Source organism: Prunus mume, linkage group LG3 (assembly GCF_029339155.1).
Source record: "Prunus mume cultivar Tortuosa linkage group LG3, ASM2933915v1, whole genome shotgun sequence".
Classification (NCBI taxonomy): Eukaryota; Viridiplantae; Streptophyta; class Magnoliopsida; order Rosales; family Rosaceae; genus Prunus; species Prunus mume.
In genome coordinates this window covers 10,944,757-10,964,957 of record NC_142700.1, presented here as the reverse complement: position 1 = coordinate 10,964,957, position 20,201 = coordinate 10,944,757, and the positions used below count along the sequence as shown (strand labels likewise).

General features: G+C 40.8%; 1 protein-coding gene and 1 pseudogene across 1 annotated transcript; both read right to left on the bottom strand.

Moving 5' to 3' along the window:
- Positions 1–4,163: 4,163 nt before the first annotated feature.
- On the bottom strand, positions 4,164–6,541 carry LOC148918729 (protein ACCELERATED CELL DEATH 6-like). The gene is given in 4 exon segments (XM_089047667.1): positions 4,164–4,739; positions 4,741–4,968; positions 5,132–5,655; positions 5,766–6,541. Coding segments are annotated over 4 exon segments (1,821 nt in total). The 5' UTR covers positions 6,409–6,541; the 3' UTR covers positions 4,164–4,313.
- A 1,737-nt stretch (positions 6,542–8,278) lies between these two features.
- On the bottom strand, positions 8,279–10,493 carry LOC148918728 (protein ACCELERATED CELL DEATH 6-like; annotated as a pseudogene).
- Between the last annotated feature and the right edge of the window lie 9,708 nt (positions 10,494–20,201).

Here is a 20,201-nt window from a genome sequence, read left to right as displayed (position 1 = left end):
GACCCACCATTTGCCCGGGCTCATTCTGTCTTATTGGAGCTGGAAATGGGCTGCCAGGGGGCCTTTTGCCCAGGTTTGGTGCAGCGGTGGACATGCTCTTATATGCAAGGATCAAAATACTGAGCTATACTTCTGACCAAAGTAACCCAAAAAAAAAACCACTGTTTATTTCTTATATAAATTTTTATGTGTGTGTGCACCTGTATTGCGTACCTGTTCGTCACTATTTTGACCAAGAAAAATATAAATGGCTTTTGAGAACTTTTTATTGACAGCAGCCTTGTCCACTCTATGGTCGGCCGTCAAAATGGAGATAATTTCTACTTTCTTGTTAATAACAGCGACATGCAAAGGAGTGTTTCCGTCTTCATCAGCTTCATTAATAAGTCCCGCAAGTTTAGGCATCCTTAATATGTACTTAACCACCTTGCTTTGTCCACCTAAAATTGCAGAATGAAGAACCGTTTGACCTTTTGAATTAAGCAAATCGCAAGTATCAGAAGATGTTGCAAAAAGGAGATTGTGGTTTGTATAAGAAGATGTTGTGCTTCTTTGTTTGGGACAATTTTCATATAGTTTGTTTGAGCATCTAAAATTCCTAAGAAAGTTGTTGTGCATATATTTGAGATAAATCATCAAGTGTTCCATGTTTACTTGGTGATTTATCAAACACTTTAACCATTCATATTGCATTCATTTGCATTGATCGATGACTCATGTGGTTGAGGGCACTAAGACCGTGGTGACGGTTTTCCTCTGGCGAGCTTGAAGCAATCGTGGTCAGTATTGCGTTCAATATAAGGAATGTTGAAGATCATCCCGTGACTGAAGCTGAGTTACAAAGAAGTCGGTAAACATTATCTAGAATGTGTCTAGGATAAGTGTGTGAGTACTTCTTGTAATCATCTTTTTATAGTGGATTTGCCTTGGACTGTCAGGTCCCGTGGATTTTCCACAGAGGTGGGGTTTTACCACGTAAAATAACTTCGTGTTTTTATCTGTTTTACGTTACATCTGTAGAGGATTGATACATCTTATCAATCCCTTTGGCGTGGTTTTATATATTATTGTATTACTCTTCACTACTCAAAACGCAGACTTTACTCTTTCACTCTTTTAGTGTTTTAAGCCATCCTATAGATATTTTCAGAAGCCTCTCGCTGCTGCGTGGTTAAGCATAGAAGATAAGACATCATTGACAATTATGAATAGATATGGAGATATAGGGTCCCCTTGGCGAATTCCCCTTGACGGCTTGAAACCACCCTCTGTCTTTCCATTGATTATCACATAGAACTCCACTAAAGAAACACAGTTCATCACCTTTTGCACCCAAGTCTCTTCAAAACCCATTTTCAACAACACTGCCTGGAGGAAATCCCACTCGATTCTATCGTAAGCTTTATTCATATCTAGCTTCAGCCCCATTTCAAAAATTCTAATAGCTCTTCTAATCTTCAGAGAGTGAAAGGCCTTAAGTGCAATAAAAATATTATCTTGAACTTGCCTTCCAGGAATAAATGCACATTGTTGGGGAGAAATGATTGCATTTAAGTAGGGCTGAAGGTGATTAGCGAGAATCTTCGAGATTACCCTAACCAACTTTGGGCTCAGAACCTTTGGAACAAGAGCAATCTCTGTTACATTCATAACAGAAATATTTTTGTTCTCTGAGAAAAATCTTTTAACCAGCCCACACATATCCTCCCCAATAATGCTCCAATACTTTTGGTAAAAGATACTGGAGAAACCATCAGGCCCTGGGGATTTTAGGACCCCATTTGAAAAACAACATGTCTAATGTCCTCATAATTTATTGGGGCCTTTAATATCCTTTGTGATGATTGGAGAGACAAATGATAAGATATCACCCCACTCTCTTTGACCTTCAGAGTAAACAAATTTTGCAAGTTAGTGTTACGAACCTGAGCATTGTTACACTCCCAGTCTCCATTTTGGTTTTTTATCCGGGCAATCTGATTTCTCCTCTTTTTATGAACCGTACTATTGTGGAAAAAGGTTGTATTTGCATCTCCTTCTTTGAGCCACTTGGTTTTCGCCCTCTGCTTCCAATACAATTCCTCATGCCTCCAAACATCATTGAGCTTGTTCCTTACTTGCCCAATTTCCCCATAGTTTGCATCCCAATTCAGCTGAAGTTGATCAAGCTCTACCAACAAGGAATTTGCAATTTTTCGATTATTTAAGAATTTCCCATCACTCCACTTTTGCAAATCCACACGACACCCCTTAATTTTCCTTCCCCACACATGCATTCTAGTTCCATGAAATTTCCTACGCCAGCTTCTGTCAATCACTTCTCTACACTCCGGATCAGAAGTCCAAGAAGCCTCAAACTTAAAAGGCTTACAACCTCTTCTTATTCGAGATTCTGTCTCCACAAGAATGGGACAATGGTCAGAGCCCATGACAGGCAGATGAGTAATGGAAGAATTTGGCCACTCTTCTTGCCATTGGGTATTAATTATAATAATATGATCTCCTTAATGTTACTCTCAAAAATCAATATATCAATTCATTAATTCATTACTCTAAAATGTCCCTTTTATCTACTTCTTTGTTTTGTATGGTTTCCCGCTTGAACATAGAATCCATTGCATGCGTACTGTCAATGAGCTGTACATTTCTAATTAGTCTAAGTCAATTATTTGATTCTGCAAGATTATAGGAACATAATTACTTTCCTAGAATAGTTTCCTAGGCTCTATATATATAACCTTCCTATTGTTATATATCAATATGAATGAAATATTATTTTTTACCCAATTTGATATGGTACCAGAGCAGTCGATCATGACTGTCTCTTGACCTAACCCTAGCAATCGCTTGCGCAACAGCATCCGTCAACAAACCCAGCACCAGAAAATCACTCAATCGTTCCCTTGCCTTCTTTTTCCCAAAACCTCTATTTCTTATTGCAAACCAGCCTAAATTCCATCTATATTCCATCAGTTTGTCTTATTGTCCTCCTTCGTCAAATCCGTTTGTCAAACCAGCCTGTATTTCATCTCACAACCCAGCACCAGTCTGTCAAACTAGTTTGTCACGGCATTCAACAAATATTCAAATCTCACAAACCAACTCAAATCACCTTTTTCCTTCGACCCAATATTTTTGTGTCCTTTTCTCATAAGTTACCTAGAGTAACGTTTACAGTTTTCTTTTTGCCTCTTTTTTCTCTCATCACTTGTAAGCCAATATCATGGCCAACGATGATGGGTCAGCAAACACCAATCAATCCTTGGTGTCAGGAGGCTCCAAAACTGCCACACAAATCGTCACTTTGCAGAGTGACACCTCCAACTTTTCCGCAGGCATCAAATTCTTGAGTTTAATTTCCACCAAAATATGTGTCATTTCACAATTTCCATAGTGTCATTTAAAAAATTCGACATACATAACTCCAAATAGTGAAATCATCAATTAACAATTATTGAAATGATGGAAATCTAAATTCTGTCCTTTTAAAATTCTATGTAATTTTCAATTCATTCATCCAAATGGAGGGTAAAGAAATGTAAAACTATAAAAGCACAATAAATAAAAGTTCACATAACTTTTATATATATATATATATATATATAAATCAAAGGTGTAGAATGATGAAACATTCAAAATGCTAGAAAATTCCTTTGATTAATGCAAACATTATGAATTGAAATTATTAATTAAATGAGGATAATATGGTAAATTCATATTTTTTCATATTTAAAAAAATTTATTAAATTTTTAAAAAAAATCATATAATGGATCCTATTTTTAAGGAACACAACTATGTGAATATCTTTTTTAATTCAAATTTAAAAATTATAAAAATAAACATAAAAGCTTCTTTCAGGCATAGAAGTGCGTGCGGAGAGGCTAGTGATCAGAAAACTAATAAGAAACACTTAGTGCCAGTTTGACATTGTTTATTTGGGGTGATAAGTGATTTTTAAAAAAAAAATTGAGAAGCCCAACCCGTTTGGTAAACTGTGAGAAAATCACTTATTGTTAAAAATTGTTGTGAGAGAAAGCTATAAGAGAAATCAGCTAATGAGGTGATTTCATTTTCTGATTATGCTGGAATCAGTTTCGAAGAGGCGCTGTGTTTAATGATTATGCGGCAATTATATCAATACCAACAACACTTTTAACAAAAATTTTACCAAACGCCAAACTGCTTTCTCTCACAGCTGATTTCTCTCACAACAAATCTGACAGAGATTATTTTCACAACACAGTAATGCCAAACTAGCCCTTAATAAAACTAATTAGAAAACAAAAACACAAAAACCAAAAAGACTTATAAGTTACACGATTGACAGCCCTGCCGGTTGTTTCCCCCTCAATTTTCGATGCATAGTCCAAAGCACGTGCATCGAAACAAGTGTCACCCCAAACCCACCAATTACATTGAGAACAATATCCAAAGGAGGTTCACCTGTAAAGGGTTTTGTTCTAATTGAAAGCATTCTGCGGCGTGTGGGCGTCACTGCCAATGTGGCCGTGAAAAATGCTACCAGCAACCCTCCGATGGAATACCGAATGAGACTTTCAGGTGTGGCTATTTCGATTGACGAGATACGTATTGGATTTGATTCGTTATAGATTGCAATAATTGCGAGCATAAAGCTTAACTGGTTGAAAAGCTGAAATACTTTGAAAAATGTGTCATCCGATAGAACTGACTTTCCGTCGCTTTTAAATCCACCCGGAGGGGTTAAAGCTGCTGCAAAGTGCCACGGTTGCGATAAGCGTCGTCACCACTAGTTTGGTATCTCGTCTTTTCAAGGCCTGATTGGAAGCAGATTGCGGGCTTCGCCTCTTGTGTAAAATGGCCGATGTGCCGGGCGTATCCTTCTCTGAAGTTTCTGGTTTGTTGAAATCATGGCTGATTTTTTGTTGGAAAAATGGACCACCTACGCAGGACCCCAACTGGTGCAAAACCGGACTGTCAATAGTTCCCTAAACAATACACAGAGAGAGATAGAGTAAACTTGTCAAAGATTATTAATAGATCCTTTTCAAAACAGAAAAAAGAAAAATAATAGATCAATTTCAATTCCAATAACATTATTTGTACTGTGTTTATTTACCTCATTTGTATTAGTGCACCTGTTTTGCGTACCTGTTCGTCACTATTTTGACCAAGAAAAATATCAATGGCTTTTGAGAACTTTTTATTGACAGCAGCCTTGTCCACTCTATGGTCGGCCGTCAAAATGGAGATAATTTCTACTTTCTTGTTAATAACAGCGATATGCAAAGGAGTGTTTCCGTCTTCATCAGCTTCATTAATAAGTCCCGTAAGTTTAGGCGTCCTTAATATGTACTTAACCACCTTGCTTTGTCCACCTAAAATTGCAGAATGAAGAACCGTTTGACCTTTTGAATTAAGCAAATCGCAAGTATCAGGTTGATAGTGAAATAACACTTCCATCACTTTGGTGTGGCCTGCATAGGCTGCAACATGGAGAGCTGACATTTTTGATGATAAGTCCATGATATAAGAAGCAGAACTATCAGATTCCATCAGTAGTTGAGTAGCTTCAACGTTCCCTGTGAATGCTGCGTAGTGCAAGGCAGTCCATCCAATAGCATCAACTTCTTTGATTAGGTCACGGTTTTTGGACACCATAATCTCGACAACGCCTACCATGTTGACATAGGAAAAGCTAAAGAGGTGAGAAGTAGCGAAAATTTCTACCCAAATAAAATTATAAAATCAACACATTTCATCATGTGATGTCATGTTCATGTACCTTTGTCTTTCAGTTGTTCTTGAGTCACTGCAGCATGCAAAGCTGTCACTCCATTAGTCCCCAGGAAAGAAGGAGAAACGCCAGACTCATATGCCTTTAGAATACTATGAACAATGCTTGGAGTGCCTTTTCTAACAGCTAGGAACAAGGGCGACTCATTTGCGTTATTAGTGAAACAACACAATTGAGGATCGGCTTCCATTAACCGAGTCACAACTTCATCGTGATTGTATCGAACAGCAAGATGCAATGTTGTGTCGTTATCCGAGTTTTTCACTCGGAGTAACTTGTTTTGAGATTCACCATCAGCTGGTCCGCTCTCCTCGTCACCTCTTTCCATGTGATGAAGCGTTATCCTTGCATGTTCAATGAGGAACTCAACTACTTCAACACATCCTACTTTGGCAGCAACGTGCAGTGGAGTGTCACCCTTCTTGTTGGTCGCCCAAAACAGTGAAGATCCATATTCAAGTGGGATGTCATTGAAGAATTTTATTTGCTTGAATTCAGCTGCAATGTGAAGAACATTGTTGTCTTTGGGTGTTTTCTTATAAAGAACATCTGGTAATTCATCACCATCTTTAATCCTTCTGAACAAACCCACATCGCCGGATGTTGCCGCCTCATATACCAAACGATCCATGGCTTTGAACTCTCTGAAACTTGCTTAATGTAGCACAGAAGCAGCAATGCCTTGAAGAGGATTGTGTTGTGAACCGTGCTTAGCATTCGAGGCATAAATAATTCTGAACAGGCTTGTGCTAATTACCCGTCACAAGCAAAGTCCCTTTTGGCGCCGTGGATTAGTCAATAAAGGTTCTCGATCAGGCCCCTAGTTTTGGCTTAAGGTACATATTATATATTTAGTTGTTGCTATATGTTTTGTCTTTGTTCACTGCAGTCAATCTTTATATATACTTGTTGAAAATTTGGATCTGCCCGTTTCCACTCTAACAACACCGACATACTTTACCTAGGTGTGGGGTTTTATCACAAAAGGCCTATAGTTAGAGTGTGGTAATTCTATTTAAACCCATTTGTTTTCTTTCACTCCACCGATGTGGATTCCAACACTCCTCACGTGTGATCACACGTGAAGATCCACACATCGGCAATTGAAACTCAGGTCGGCTCAATGGAACATTCATTGGCATTTTCAAGAGTCCGACTTGTTTCTTTTTTTATTTTTTTATTTTTTTATTTTATTTATTTATTTTTATTTTTATGACAAGCGTCGTTAACACGCCTTGGCTCATACCATGTTGAAAATTTGGATCACTCTAACAACACCGATACACTTTACCACCCGCCTAATCCGTGTGGGGTTTTATCACAAAAGGCCTCGGTATTAGTTAGAGTGTGGTAATTCTATTTAAACCCATTTGTTTTCTTTCACTCCACCGATGTGGGATTCCAACAATACTTACTGTTTAATACCCCAGGCCGCCCCTATGTCTAATTAGGGATGACGATACTTCAATGCATTCATTTGAATAAATAAAGACCCTCACGAGAGCAAGTACATGGCCTCAAGCGCGCAGCCACCATTCGCTGCTAAAAACGTTGATGGAATCGTGAGAAATTGAGTGTATATTCAAGTTGAACGATGTAACTTCTGATTTAATGTCTAAGAAAAACTCAAAACTAATTTAAAATAGATGGAACGAGCTTCATTTGCTATGTGTGTACAAATAAGGAGTCAAAGATGGACAAGTCTTCAAATTGGCAACTAGCTTTTGGTATGGTTTGATTCTCTTTCCAAATTGGCAAGTTGGCAAGTTGGCAACTAGATCCTAATCTCATCTCCTCCGTTGGTTTAAAAAATCTTTAAATGCTTTACATGGTTTTTGAAGACTGAATTATCTTTTTATTACTTACACCAAATAAACAATAAACAAACAGTATTTAGTAGACTTATTTTTGTAGACTTCTTTAAATGCTCAAGTCGTTGGCTCGTTTCTGTGTACGGACTCATATTGTGTATGGACTTGAGTCCTCTTCTGTATTAAACTTAATACTTAATTATCTACGTTGACTGACTACAAGGAAAAGATACAAGAGATCTAAAAGTGCTAGCTAGACTTGGATGTGGAGCCAATAAAGGAGAACCAGGAAGAAAGATTTACGCACCAAAGCCTGTAAATTTTCAAACTTCTTAATCGAGTTGCTTCTTTTCGATATGGGAGTGCCTATATTAAATCAACCATTCTAGGGGGATACTCGTTTATATCTCCATTGAAAAGCAAATATATATATATATATATATATATTAAAAAATTTATATTAGTTATTCTAGAAGAGAAGGATATGAGGGAAGATGGTGCTATTCCCTTGCCATATGATGACAAAAATCCAATTGAAAAATTGTTAGTTCTCCTCGCAATGAGCTGAATGTTTTTCCAAATATTAATGCCCCGCCAAAGCTTTGACAATAGAGGACAGCATTGAAGTGCTTTTCCTTTTTCATGATTAAGCACAGTTGGGCAAAGACAAACTTTGATCCCAACGCATCCTCATATACAGAGAATAATGTTGGGAAAAAAGAATGACACAGGGATTATGAAAGCAAGTACCAGCACCAATTCAAATACTACACCGAGAAAAGCATCGAGTAGAGTTGTGCGTATAAAGGGAAAATGTTTAAACGAAACTCTCTTTATCTGGCTTTTTGGCACCATTGCAAGCCTGCCCGAAAAAATGGCTGCCAGCAAACCCTCCGATGGAATACCGAATGAGACTTGCAGGTGTGGGTATTTCGATGGACAAGAAACGTATTGGAGTTAATTCATTATAAATTGCAAGAATTGCGAGTATGAAGGATAACATGTTGAAAATCATAAAAACTCTGAAAGATGAATTTTTGAACAAAACCAGCGTGCCGTCGGTTTAAAATCCTCCAGGAGGGGTTAATGTGGCTGCAAAAGTGACGGTTGCGATAAGTGTCGTCACCACTAGTTTGGTATCATGTCTTTTCAAGGTCTGATTTGAAGTAGCTTGCCGGTTTTGCCTCTTGGTGTGTTCAATGGCTGGTGTGCCGGGCGTATCCTTCTCTGATGGTTCCAGTCTGTTGAATTCATCTCTGATTTTTTGTTGGAAAAATGGACCACCCACGGAGGACCCCAAGTGTTGCAAAAACGGAGTGTTAATACTTTATCCTACAACATGGGGGGAGAGAGTACTGTATCTAGTACACAGAAGATGTCAAAACGTATTAATATGCTTTCTAACCTAACTGCACTGGGTAATAAAACACAATAGATCAATTTCAGTTAGTTATAGGATAGGACGCACCAACAACTTACATATCCAAGTGTCTTCACATCCCTCGTTAATCGAAAACTTCCTAGAAGGAGTTGTTTTTATTTGTCTCGAATTTGTATGTGCACTTTGCGTACCTGTTCTTCAATATTTTGTCCAAGAAAAATATCAATGGCTTTTGACAATTTTCTATTGACAGCAGTAGTGTCCACTCTAACGTCGGCCGTCAAAATGGTGATAACTTCAAATTTTTTGTAGATAACCGCAATATGCAAAGGAGTGTTTCCGTCTTCATCAACTTTATTAATAAGTCCCGTAAGTTTAGGCGTCCTTAATATGTACTCAACCACATCTCTTTGTCCACCTAAAACTGCAGAATGAAGAGCCGTTTGGCCTTTTGAATTAAGCAAATCGCAAGTATCAGGTTGATATCGAATTAACTCTTTCATCACTTCGGTGTGGCCTGCATAAGCTGCAACATGGAGAGCTGACATTTTTGATAAGTCCAGGATATAAGAAGCAGAACTATCAGATTTCATCAGTAGTTGAGTAGCTTTAACGTTCCCTGTGAATGCTGCGTAGTGCAAGGGAGTCCATCCAATAGCATCAACTTCTTTGATTAGGTCACGGTTTTTGGACACCAGAATCTCAACAACGCCTACCATGTTGATATAGGAAAAACTAAAGAGGTGAGAGATAGTGAAAATTTCCACCAAAATAAAATCCTCGTAATATAAAATCAACACATTTCATCAGGTGATGCCATGTTCACGTACCTTTGTCTTTGAGTTGTTCTTTGAGTCACTGCGGCATGCAAAGCTGTCAATCCTTTTGTCCCCTGAAAAGAAGGAGAAACGCCATACTCGTACGCCTTCAGAATACATTGAACAATTCTTGGAGTACCTTTTCTAACAGCTAGGGACAAGGGCGACTCATTCGCGTTATTAGTGAAACAACACAATTGAGGATCAGCTTCCATTAACCGAATCACAACTTCATCGTGATTGTATCGAACAACAAGATGCAACGTTGTGTCATTATCCGAGTTTTTCACTCGGAGTAACTTGTTTTGAGATTCAACATCAGCTGGTCCGCTCTCCTCGTCACCTTTTTCCATGTGATGAAGCGTTTTCCTTGCATGTTCAATGAGGAACTCAACTACTTCAACACATCCTACTTTAGCAGCAACGTGCAATGGAGTGTCACCCTTCTTGTTGGTGGCCCAAAACAGCTGACCAAATTGATTTGGATTGACATTTTCGAAGAAATCTATTTGCTTGAATTCAGCGGAAATATGAAGAATATTGTTGTCTTTAGGCGTTTTCTGATGGAGAAGATCAATTGATACACCACCATCTCTAATTATTTGTCTCAAGAAACCAACATCACCTGATGTTGCCGCCTCATACAGAGAAGGATCCATGTGGCTAACTAGCTTTGATCTCTCTCTCTCTCTCTCAAAGTAGTGGGCAAAACACCTATTAATTATTGCAATACAAGCTGTGTATTGCTTACGGCTGTTCTCTCTTTAATTTATTCTCTCTTATCAGCCATGATCAGAATCTCACACAGGACCTGAATCGTCGTCTTCTCAACAAAAAGCATTTATACAAAGAATGATAATTACTCGAGTACCCGAAAAAGTCGTCCATTTCAGATTCTATGCTCTGCGTATATATGCTTATTAGTATCGAACTGAGAGTGCCTTGTTATACTAGAAAAGCAAAGTCTCCACCACACAAAATCAATGACAGAACTAATTCTTTTCGTAAAGAATTTTCCAGTTGCATGGCGAGGAAAGTACATGTATACTGTGGGAACTGAATTTTAACAAAACCCTATGTCAAATATTTCTTTTTATTTGGGGATTATTTGATTTGGGAATTCTTACCTTGAATTAGGGATTTGATCCTTATCAAATCCCTAATCGATTTAAATCTCCTAAAATTAGGAAAAATAATTCCTTTCCCAACAATGATTATTTTTCTCCAAACCCTAGCCCTACGAGGCTCTATAAATACAAGGCTATGCAAGACATTAGGTAAGTCATTCTAAGCTCTCAAACTACTGCAGAAATTCCCCTCCTTGCTGCCATCTCCCTCTCTCTCTTATACAAGGCTCCGGCCACAGCACACGGCTCCAGCTACTCGGTTCTCTCCTTGCGAGAGCTTCGTACCATTTTTAGCTATTATTTCTCTACAAATCAATCGAACTAACTTAGGCATCGGAGGGTCTTTGGCCAACACTCCCCCGGGTGTGGTTCTTTTACTCCGATTGGTTTTGCAGGGAGAAAGAGTTCGAGGAAGGAGAAAAGGGAATCTATTGATTAAATATTCTAAGGGGCGAAAATCACTCCCACATATACCATCCATCTAAGATTAACGAATATAAGAAGTGAAACAAATCATTACTAGGACTACCACTTTGATAATCCAGTCTATAACAACCCGGTCCTAAATAAATTGGTAATTATTGATTTATTCAGATAAAAGACCATTTCGCCCTTAGAATATTTTATTAGATTTAGAGTTGACTTTTTGACTATGAAGGAATTTAGGAATTTCAACTGTATCATTGCGTAGAGCATGGTGAGACTTGAGAATAGAGACTTGCGAATGAAACTGTACCAACCCCCCATGGAACACAGCCCCCACCAACTACCATATATATTGGCATCGGGTTTGTTAGGTCTACATGATAACCAAATTCTCTTGAAAAAAATCTGTTTTCTTCCCTAGCTAACAATATTATCAATCAAATTTTTTTTTAATTTATTCTAAATGGGAAATTGACATTCAAACGTTTTTCCGAGAGGACATATTTCTCCTCGAAAGTAGTCAAACAATTCAGACGAAAGGAGAATGAGGACCGCCCGAATTTCAAACCGGGCGGATCCCGTCTTGGTGCCGACATCTCACCGATGCCGGGCCCACTTACTAAAACCCAAGACAATCTACCAAAATTTTGGCAGAGTCTCCCCTGTAAAATGCTCAAACCAACAATAAACAACCTGCAATAATTTACAACAATATACAATCCAACTGCCAGCATGCTTTTAACATACTACAATCCAACACAAAATGGCCTCCGGCCTCAAGTAGTAGCCTAACATGGGCAATAACAGAGCGTCTACAGAATTTGTTTACAACAAACAGGGGAGTAGAAAGAATTTATACAGACCCTATTAACAGACGACAAGTTCGGAGCTCGTGACTTGCTCGAATGCCTTCAGGAGCAACTCTGTCTGGGGGGCGCAAAACAGAAAGATGTGAGTGGACAGAAATAAAATTTCACTTTAAAACAACATAGTAACCCCACCATGTAAAAATAATGCTCTAGCATGCAGTTTCACAATTCAGAAACCAAAACTCAAACACAAAAATCCCAAAGTCCAAAACATAAATTTCACTTTAAAACAACATAGTAACCCCACCATGTAAAAATAATGCTCTAGCATGCAGTTTCACAATTCAGAAACCAAAACTCAAACACAAAAATCCCAAAGTCCAAAACATCTCCACATCTCAAGCTCATAACTCATTTCCCAAAATATATGCAACTCTCAACAACCCGTAAATACCCATATATAAATATATATATATATATAGCTAGGACTCTAGTATAGTATATATATACTCCTCTCCATACTAATGTACCGGGGAGACAATCCAACCGGGGGATTGTTAGCTGGTACGCAGGATTTCCGAACACTAACCCGCGTCCAGGGATGAGTAGTCCAACCGGGGGACGGAACTCCATAGCTCACACGCCGGCACTGCCAACGACACGTGTAGCTCACAAATCTCATAACAAGTCCTACGCGCGCAGACAGTATCATCACCCCACCGGCACTGCCAACGACGTGTGTGATGATACTCAAGCAATATACATACTCTCCTCATACGCCGGCACTGCCAACGACACGTATGGAAAGTGTCTCACACACCGGCACTGCCAACGCCATGTGTGAGACCCGTAATCTCATGGCCTTCCCACCCCACCGGCACTGCCAACGACGTGTGTGGGAAGCCTAGTAACTAGGGAATGGTACTCACCTACCATACTCATATATCTCACAACCATCCATCAAACTCCTATCTTTCCACAAACTCACCACAACAACCTCTCATACTCTATACATAGACAATATAGATAGCCATCCCAAAATCCATATCAACATAATCATCATACTCAAATATATATGTCTATACTCAAAATATATAACCAAGACATATAAACATATTCAAATCATCAACCAAAGACTTATTAAATCAAAGTCACCATCATTTAAAGTATATGCACAAAACTTTCATAATTAAAACCATGCATATGCTTAAAACAAAGTCCACTCACAAGTAATCCCAAGATGCCCGGCCCCGTGAGGGTCCCGCCTGCTGCGAGTGATCAACCGAAGTACCTATTCCAAGATACAAATCCTTGATTAACAGCACGTACTTCCAAAACGGAAATTCACTAAAGGAAAAACTTAAATCCCCAAGTTCCCGGTGCGCTCACGTCCAAAGGAACATCCTAAGGTCCTACTGATTGGAATTCGCTTCCCAATCGCACGGTGATCGCGATTTCCTAAACTTCACGTTATTGAATCGGAACATCCGGGCTCCAATTCACGATCCGCGAATTCCTACAGGTTTCTAAGAGTACCTAAATCAACATACTTCAACTTGGAAACGATCCAACGGTCAGAACTTATCGAACCCGGATAACGCACAATATGCGAAATCCGTTCGATAGTCAAACGATATCCAAATTGAGATCCGCGAAATCCTACGCACTCGTGACAGCCTAAGGATCTCAACAGACGAAAAACAACTTCACCCACCTTGCCCACGCGCGCCACACGCGCCGGCAAGGCGCGGGTGTGTAGAGAGATTTCCGGCGACGGAAAATCTCCAAACCAACGCTCACCCTTCCAATCCTAGATACTACTCGAAGAATGGAGCAACTTTTTCAACTACGGCAACATCCAATTCGGACGGCAAGTGGCCGGAATTTCAAATTGAAATCCGGCCAAAACCTAGGTTTCCAATTCGGTTCCAAACTTCAAATTCGATCTAATCCTAACCCAAAATCAGCTAGAACACGTAAAAAGGATGAGAAACCTCACCTTACCCGTCGGAAATGGTGGCTGGAGGAGAGAGATCGAGCGGCTGGAAGTTCCAATGGCCCGCCACGATTCTCGCATTTTCCGCGAGTCCCGAGGGTTTCGGTGTCTTGGCGGGAAGAGAGAGGGAGAGGTCATGCGGTTCGAATCGGACAGTCTCGCTTGGACGGGGTGGTGAGGTGGCGGCTGTGTGGTGGTTTCCGATCGGTGAACAGTGACGGGAAGGAGAAAAATCGCAAGGAGAAGAAGAAGACGCGGGAGGAAGAAAGAGAAAGTGAGGGTAAATGTGAAAAATCAGATTTTTACCCCAACTTACTCCGAAATAATTACGGTTCTGCCACCGAACAAGTTTTGATCGCCAAAGCTTCGTTAAATCTCCGATTCAGCCTACCACTGTCTACGGTTTCGTCTTAGTACCACCTACGCAACCACACCACTCACGGTCCCAAAATCTTCCCGGATGCGAAAGTGACCAAAATTACCCTTAACCCAGGAGTAAATTAATATTTTCCCTTAATTAAATTAAATAGGAAAATAAACGGAGTCGGGGTGTTACAGAGAACCCCTCGGAAATGTTCAAGCAATTTCGACGGAATAAGAAGCCCCTCGGAAATAGTCAAACAGTTCCGACGGAAAGAGAAAGCCCTCGGCAATAATCATCCTATTTCCGTCAAACGTACTTTTGGTTGTTAATAAAGTTGGCGCCAAGTCTTCCCACCAAATAAATTACATTTCCGACGACAATTGAGACTGTTTCCGAGGGTATTTCCTTTGTCGGAAAAAAATTTCAGGCTCGTGACATATTTCCAACTGACATTATTTTTTGGTCGGAAAAAACACTTTTACCGAGGAAATTTCGGGGCCCTCGGATAATGTTGGTCGGTAATGACCCTTTTTTTTGTAGTGTGAGTCTGTAGACATGTAGTGTGCTCGAATTGGAGTTGTAACGAAGAAGATACGATCAAAATACTCTCAGTGGCATAACTGTAATTTTGGTGAAAAGGGTTTGTTAAAAATTTGACTCTCTCTCTCTCTCGGCAGCCTCTCTCTCTCTCTCTCTTTTGAAACTCGACACCGCCACTGCGACGGACCGATGCTAAAGGACCGGCTCAGCCCGGCGTCACGACTGCCCTTCCCGACATCACCGCCGCTCCATTGTTGGAAAATGTGGTTTTAGGCGGTTTCGCTCAAACTTGGCCGACTTCGATCTCTCTCCTCCGGTAGCCATTTTTGGCGATCAAGGTATGAAAATTCATCTTTTCTTCATAATTTAGCTGATGGTTGGGTAGGATTGCATCAATTTTGAGCTTAGATTGTCTGATTTTCGAATTGGATTTTGGCCAGTTTTGATATCTCGATTCCAGCCACAAAAGTGCTTATGTAATCAAGCAAGAAAAGTTGAAAACTACCAGCTGCCCTGTATCCAACTAAGTCTCTAAAAGCTTTGTAACTTTCCTCCTCTATTCAAATAAATTTACCTTGTTACTCTTTCAAAAAGTTTTCCATTCCAGATCAAGCTATTGTCCTAAACACTAAACCAACTATTTCCTAAACCTTTCCATCCCAAAAACCAACACTTTTAAGTCCTCCCGGCATGGTGAAAGCTGCTGCAAATGTGACAGTTGCAATAAGCATTGCTACTACTAGATTGGTATTGAATACTTTTGAGGCCGCCTGCGTAGAAGTAGCTTCCAACTTTTTTCTATTGTCCATAATTGCTCATGTGCTAGATGTATTTTTCTGATTTGGATTCCGAAGTTGTTTGGGCTCATTAGTGGATAAGTTCGCTTAATAATGTATGATTTTGTTGGGACATTGTGGATGCTCTAAACAAGTATGAAACAAAACCAAAAAGCACTTATATGTTATAACTAAACCAATAACAAACACTTATGATAAGCGCTTATAAATCACGCGGTTACTGACTCGTCTCTCCCTGAGCTTTTGACATACAAACGTAACGACGGGGATGAGAGCAAATGCTATAACAAAAACTTGGAAGATATTGAGAAAAATATCAACTGGACTTGGTCCAATTGGAATAATTTGAAGCGGACCTTTGCTGTGGCCTTTGGGCTTCACCGCAGCCGCGATCAAACAAACGCTACCAGCAACCCTCCAATGGCTACTTCGATTGACAAGAACGTATTGGATTTGATTCGTTATAGATCGCAAGAACCGCCGAACGGCGATACCGATTGAAAAGCTGAAATACTTTGTAATAATAATTTTCGAATAAAACCGAGTCCCGTCGGTTTTAAATCCTTCCGGAAGTCTTTTCAAGGCTGATTTGAACTAGCTTGCGCCGGTTTTGCCACTTATGTCCAATGGCGGCCGGTGTGCAGGCCGTATCCTTCTCTGAAGGTTCTAGTTTGTTGAAATCATTGCTATTTTTTGTTGGAAAAATGTACCACCCACGGAGGACCCCAACTGCTGCAACACTGGACATCTGTGATAATTTCCGAGATAGAGAGAGAGAGAGTGAGTACACCATATGACAGACTACCTGAATTTTTGAACCCGAGATTTAACCTCGGAGACCCCGCATCACCCCACGCCAGTTCACTCCTTAAATCTATGTCCTCTTTTACCATAGAGGATTAAGGGCATGAGACTTCTGCGAAATTTGTAGTCTCCCCTGTAAATTGAACATTTTCCAAAATTTTCACATGCATAAAACACATTCTATAACCCAACCGGCAGCACACACAATATAATCTCATGCAATTTACACAAATGGCCTCCGGCCTTCAAATGATTCTAGCAGAACTGCCCACAAAGTTTTTAAAATAACTTAATGCATCAAACATGCATATAACAAATTCAAAATCTATTCATGCCCACCTTCACTCACTCAGTCCACAGGACAAGCCTCAATTCAACCAAGTTTCGGACCAACAACGGTCCGAACTAATCGCAATAAGACCACCTAAGTGGGGTCTAATCTGTGGCTGCACCTAGTAACTTCAGTCGCCTCGTACCCTACTAAGGGATCAAGCCACACGTAGCTCTTTCAGATCTATCCTGGCTCCTAATATCAAATAAACCATTATAGCCATACAAATTCATACATTCTAGGATTTATCCATCACAACACACCAAACACAATCATAATATCTCCTCATACGCCGGGACGCACCGCCACGTATGGAGTCTCAACACGCGGCTAATCCAAAGACGCGTGTGACCTCACACCGGGCCCGCTACATTCTCACCACTCACACAATCATATCTCCCCTCATACGCCGACGCACCAGTGCCACGTGATGGGTCACAACACGCCGGCTAATCCAAAGACGCTGCGACTCACACCGAGCCCGACTACATTCTCATCACCCTCATACAATCATATCTCCTTCATACGCCGGACGCACCCAACCACGTGTATGGTCCTCAACACGCCGGCTAATCCAAAGACGCGCGTGCGACTCACACCGGGCCCGCTACATTCTCACTAGCCTCATACAATCATATCTCCTCATAAGTCGGGACGCACCCGGCCACGATGGGTCTGTCAACACGCCGGCTAATCCAAAGACGCGCTCGACCACACCGGGCCTCGCTACATTCTCACCACCCTCACACAATCATATCTCCTCATACGTCGGGACGCACCCGCCACGCATGGGGTCTGTCAACACGCCGGCTAATCCAAAGACGCATGTAAACCATTTAACTCAACAACGCTCAAGACCTGTCACTAAGGTCATTCTAACCCTCCTGGGATGGTAGAACTACAACGAAAGTCTAGCGGTCAACCTAGGGTCAAACTACCCAAACTTGGTCAAACAGGCCCGCGGGGCCCACGACCTCCAAATTATGATCTGAAAGTTCCTATAGGTTCTACAAGGTCTATGACACACATCCTGCAAGTTTGGTCCAGATCGGACGGTCGGATCGCTCACGATCGGACGGTCGGATCGCTCACGATCGCACGATCGGAAGATCACTAAAACCCTAACCCTAGGGTTGGCATTTTCGGAGTATCCGGGACTCCATTTTATGATCCGTTGAATCCTATACGATCCTGGAAATACCTAGATCAACATATTATAACTTCAGGACCATCCCACGGTCCAAACCTAGCGAACCCGGAAAATACGCAATATGCGATATCCGTTCGGGACTCTAACGGTACCCAAAATCAGATCCGAGCACACCTACGCGCTCGTGACATCGAGAGGATCATAGTGGGACAAAATGCCCTCAGCTACAGTGCCCACGCGCCGCCACACTCCCTGTGGGTGTCCAAAGCGATATCGCATCGCCGGAAAACTTCCAAATCGAGAGCCAAGACTCCTACCCTAGGTAATACCCCTAATTTGGAGTCACTTTTGTTCTTGGGCATACCCCAAAAACTGACCGGAAGTAGCCGGAATCTCATCCCGAAATCCGGCCGAAATCCAATTCGAAGATCAGACATCCTATGCTCAAAATCGATGCAATCCTACCCAACCATCAGCTAGATCATGAAAAATAGGTAGAAATCCATACCTTATACGTCCAATTTGGTGAAGAAATGAGAGAGAACGAGCGATTTGAAAATTCGGAAAAAACCGCGGAGTTTCTGCAGCTTTCGACGAAACTCGCACTTGGCGACGAGCTTGGCTGGGGTTAAGCGAAGACCAGCCGGTCATTTTGGGACCAACACCACCTCGAATGGTGGCCGGAGGAAGCAGTGGTGGCGGAAAAACCGCCGCTGCTGTTTTGACAGGAGGACCGAGGTGCGCAGGAGAGAGAGAGAGAGAGACGGGGCGTTCCGTCTTTTAACCAAAAACCTATTTCAAAATATTTATGATTTTGCCACTGGTGATGATTTCCCGTAACTTCTTCATTACAGCTCCGATTCGAGCCCACTACGTGTCTACGAACTCATCTCCCGTGCTCTACGTAACGGTACAACCTGAATTCTCAAATTCCTTTCGGATAAGAAAATAACTAAAATACCCCTATCCCACGGGTAAATTCTTAATTACACTTAAACAATCATTAGATGGATAGGGCCATACGGAAAATATTTATTTTTTTCTTCTTCTTTGTTTTGTATGGTTTCCCGCTTGAACATAGAATCCATTGCATGCGTACCTGTTCTTCAATACATTGACCAAGAAAAATATCAGAGGCTTTTGAGAGTTCTTTATTGATATATAGCAGTCGCGTCCACTCTCGTGTCAGAAGTCAAAATGGAGATAATTTCAACCTTTTTGTAGAGGAGTATTTCCGTCTTCATCAGCTTCATTAATAAGTCCCGCAAGCTTAGGCGTCCTTAATATGTACTCAACCACACCTCTTTGTCCACCTAAAACTGCAGCATGAAGAGCCGTTTGGCCTTTTGAGTTAAGCAAATCACAAGTATCAGGCCGACATCGAATTAGCTGCGCCATCACTTTGGTGTGGCCTGCATGGGTTGCGACATGGAATTAGCTCCGCCATCACTTAGATTGTGCTTCACGTTCCTCTTTGTTCTCCGTGCAGTGACTAAAGTAAGTATTCTTTTGCATGCCCTTCCTTGCTTTAACAACCCAAATTCCAATTCCTACTGTTAAAACTGTACTGATTGTTGTTGGTGGGTTCTTAAATGTTTTTTAGGCAGCAGATTACTTGGAGCAGGCTGAGTATGACACTGGTAATCATCAGGAAGACCTGAAAACGCAGTCTTTGATGAGGCAGCTACTCTACAATCCTAAACTCCAAGAGTCATGTCCTCTACCATTTGATGAAGCAAAGCTCTGGAAAGGTCAAGCGGACCCCCACTAAAGCAACAGATTCAAAACCAATTCAGAAACATTAGGTTTGTCTCTCAGCATTTGCTTCACTAGTAATTAGTTTATACTGGATGAAGCATGAGCACCTTGATGTGGAAAAAGTACTTAATTTCATCCACAAACTGCAGTGCATCAATGGGATTGTGTGGGCTTCGAGAAGTGTCGGCTTTGGGGAAAGCTTCAGGTTCTTGGTCTTGGTGTTTCATTAAAGATCCTCTTCTGTTGATGGCCAAAATCATCCAAATCAACCTGTGAGTTCTTGCGGCTCTTTTTTAATTTCTCTCTCCCTGT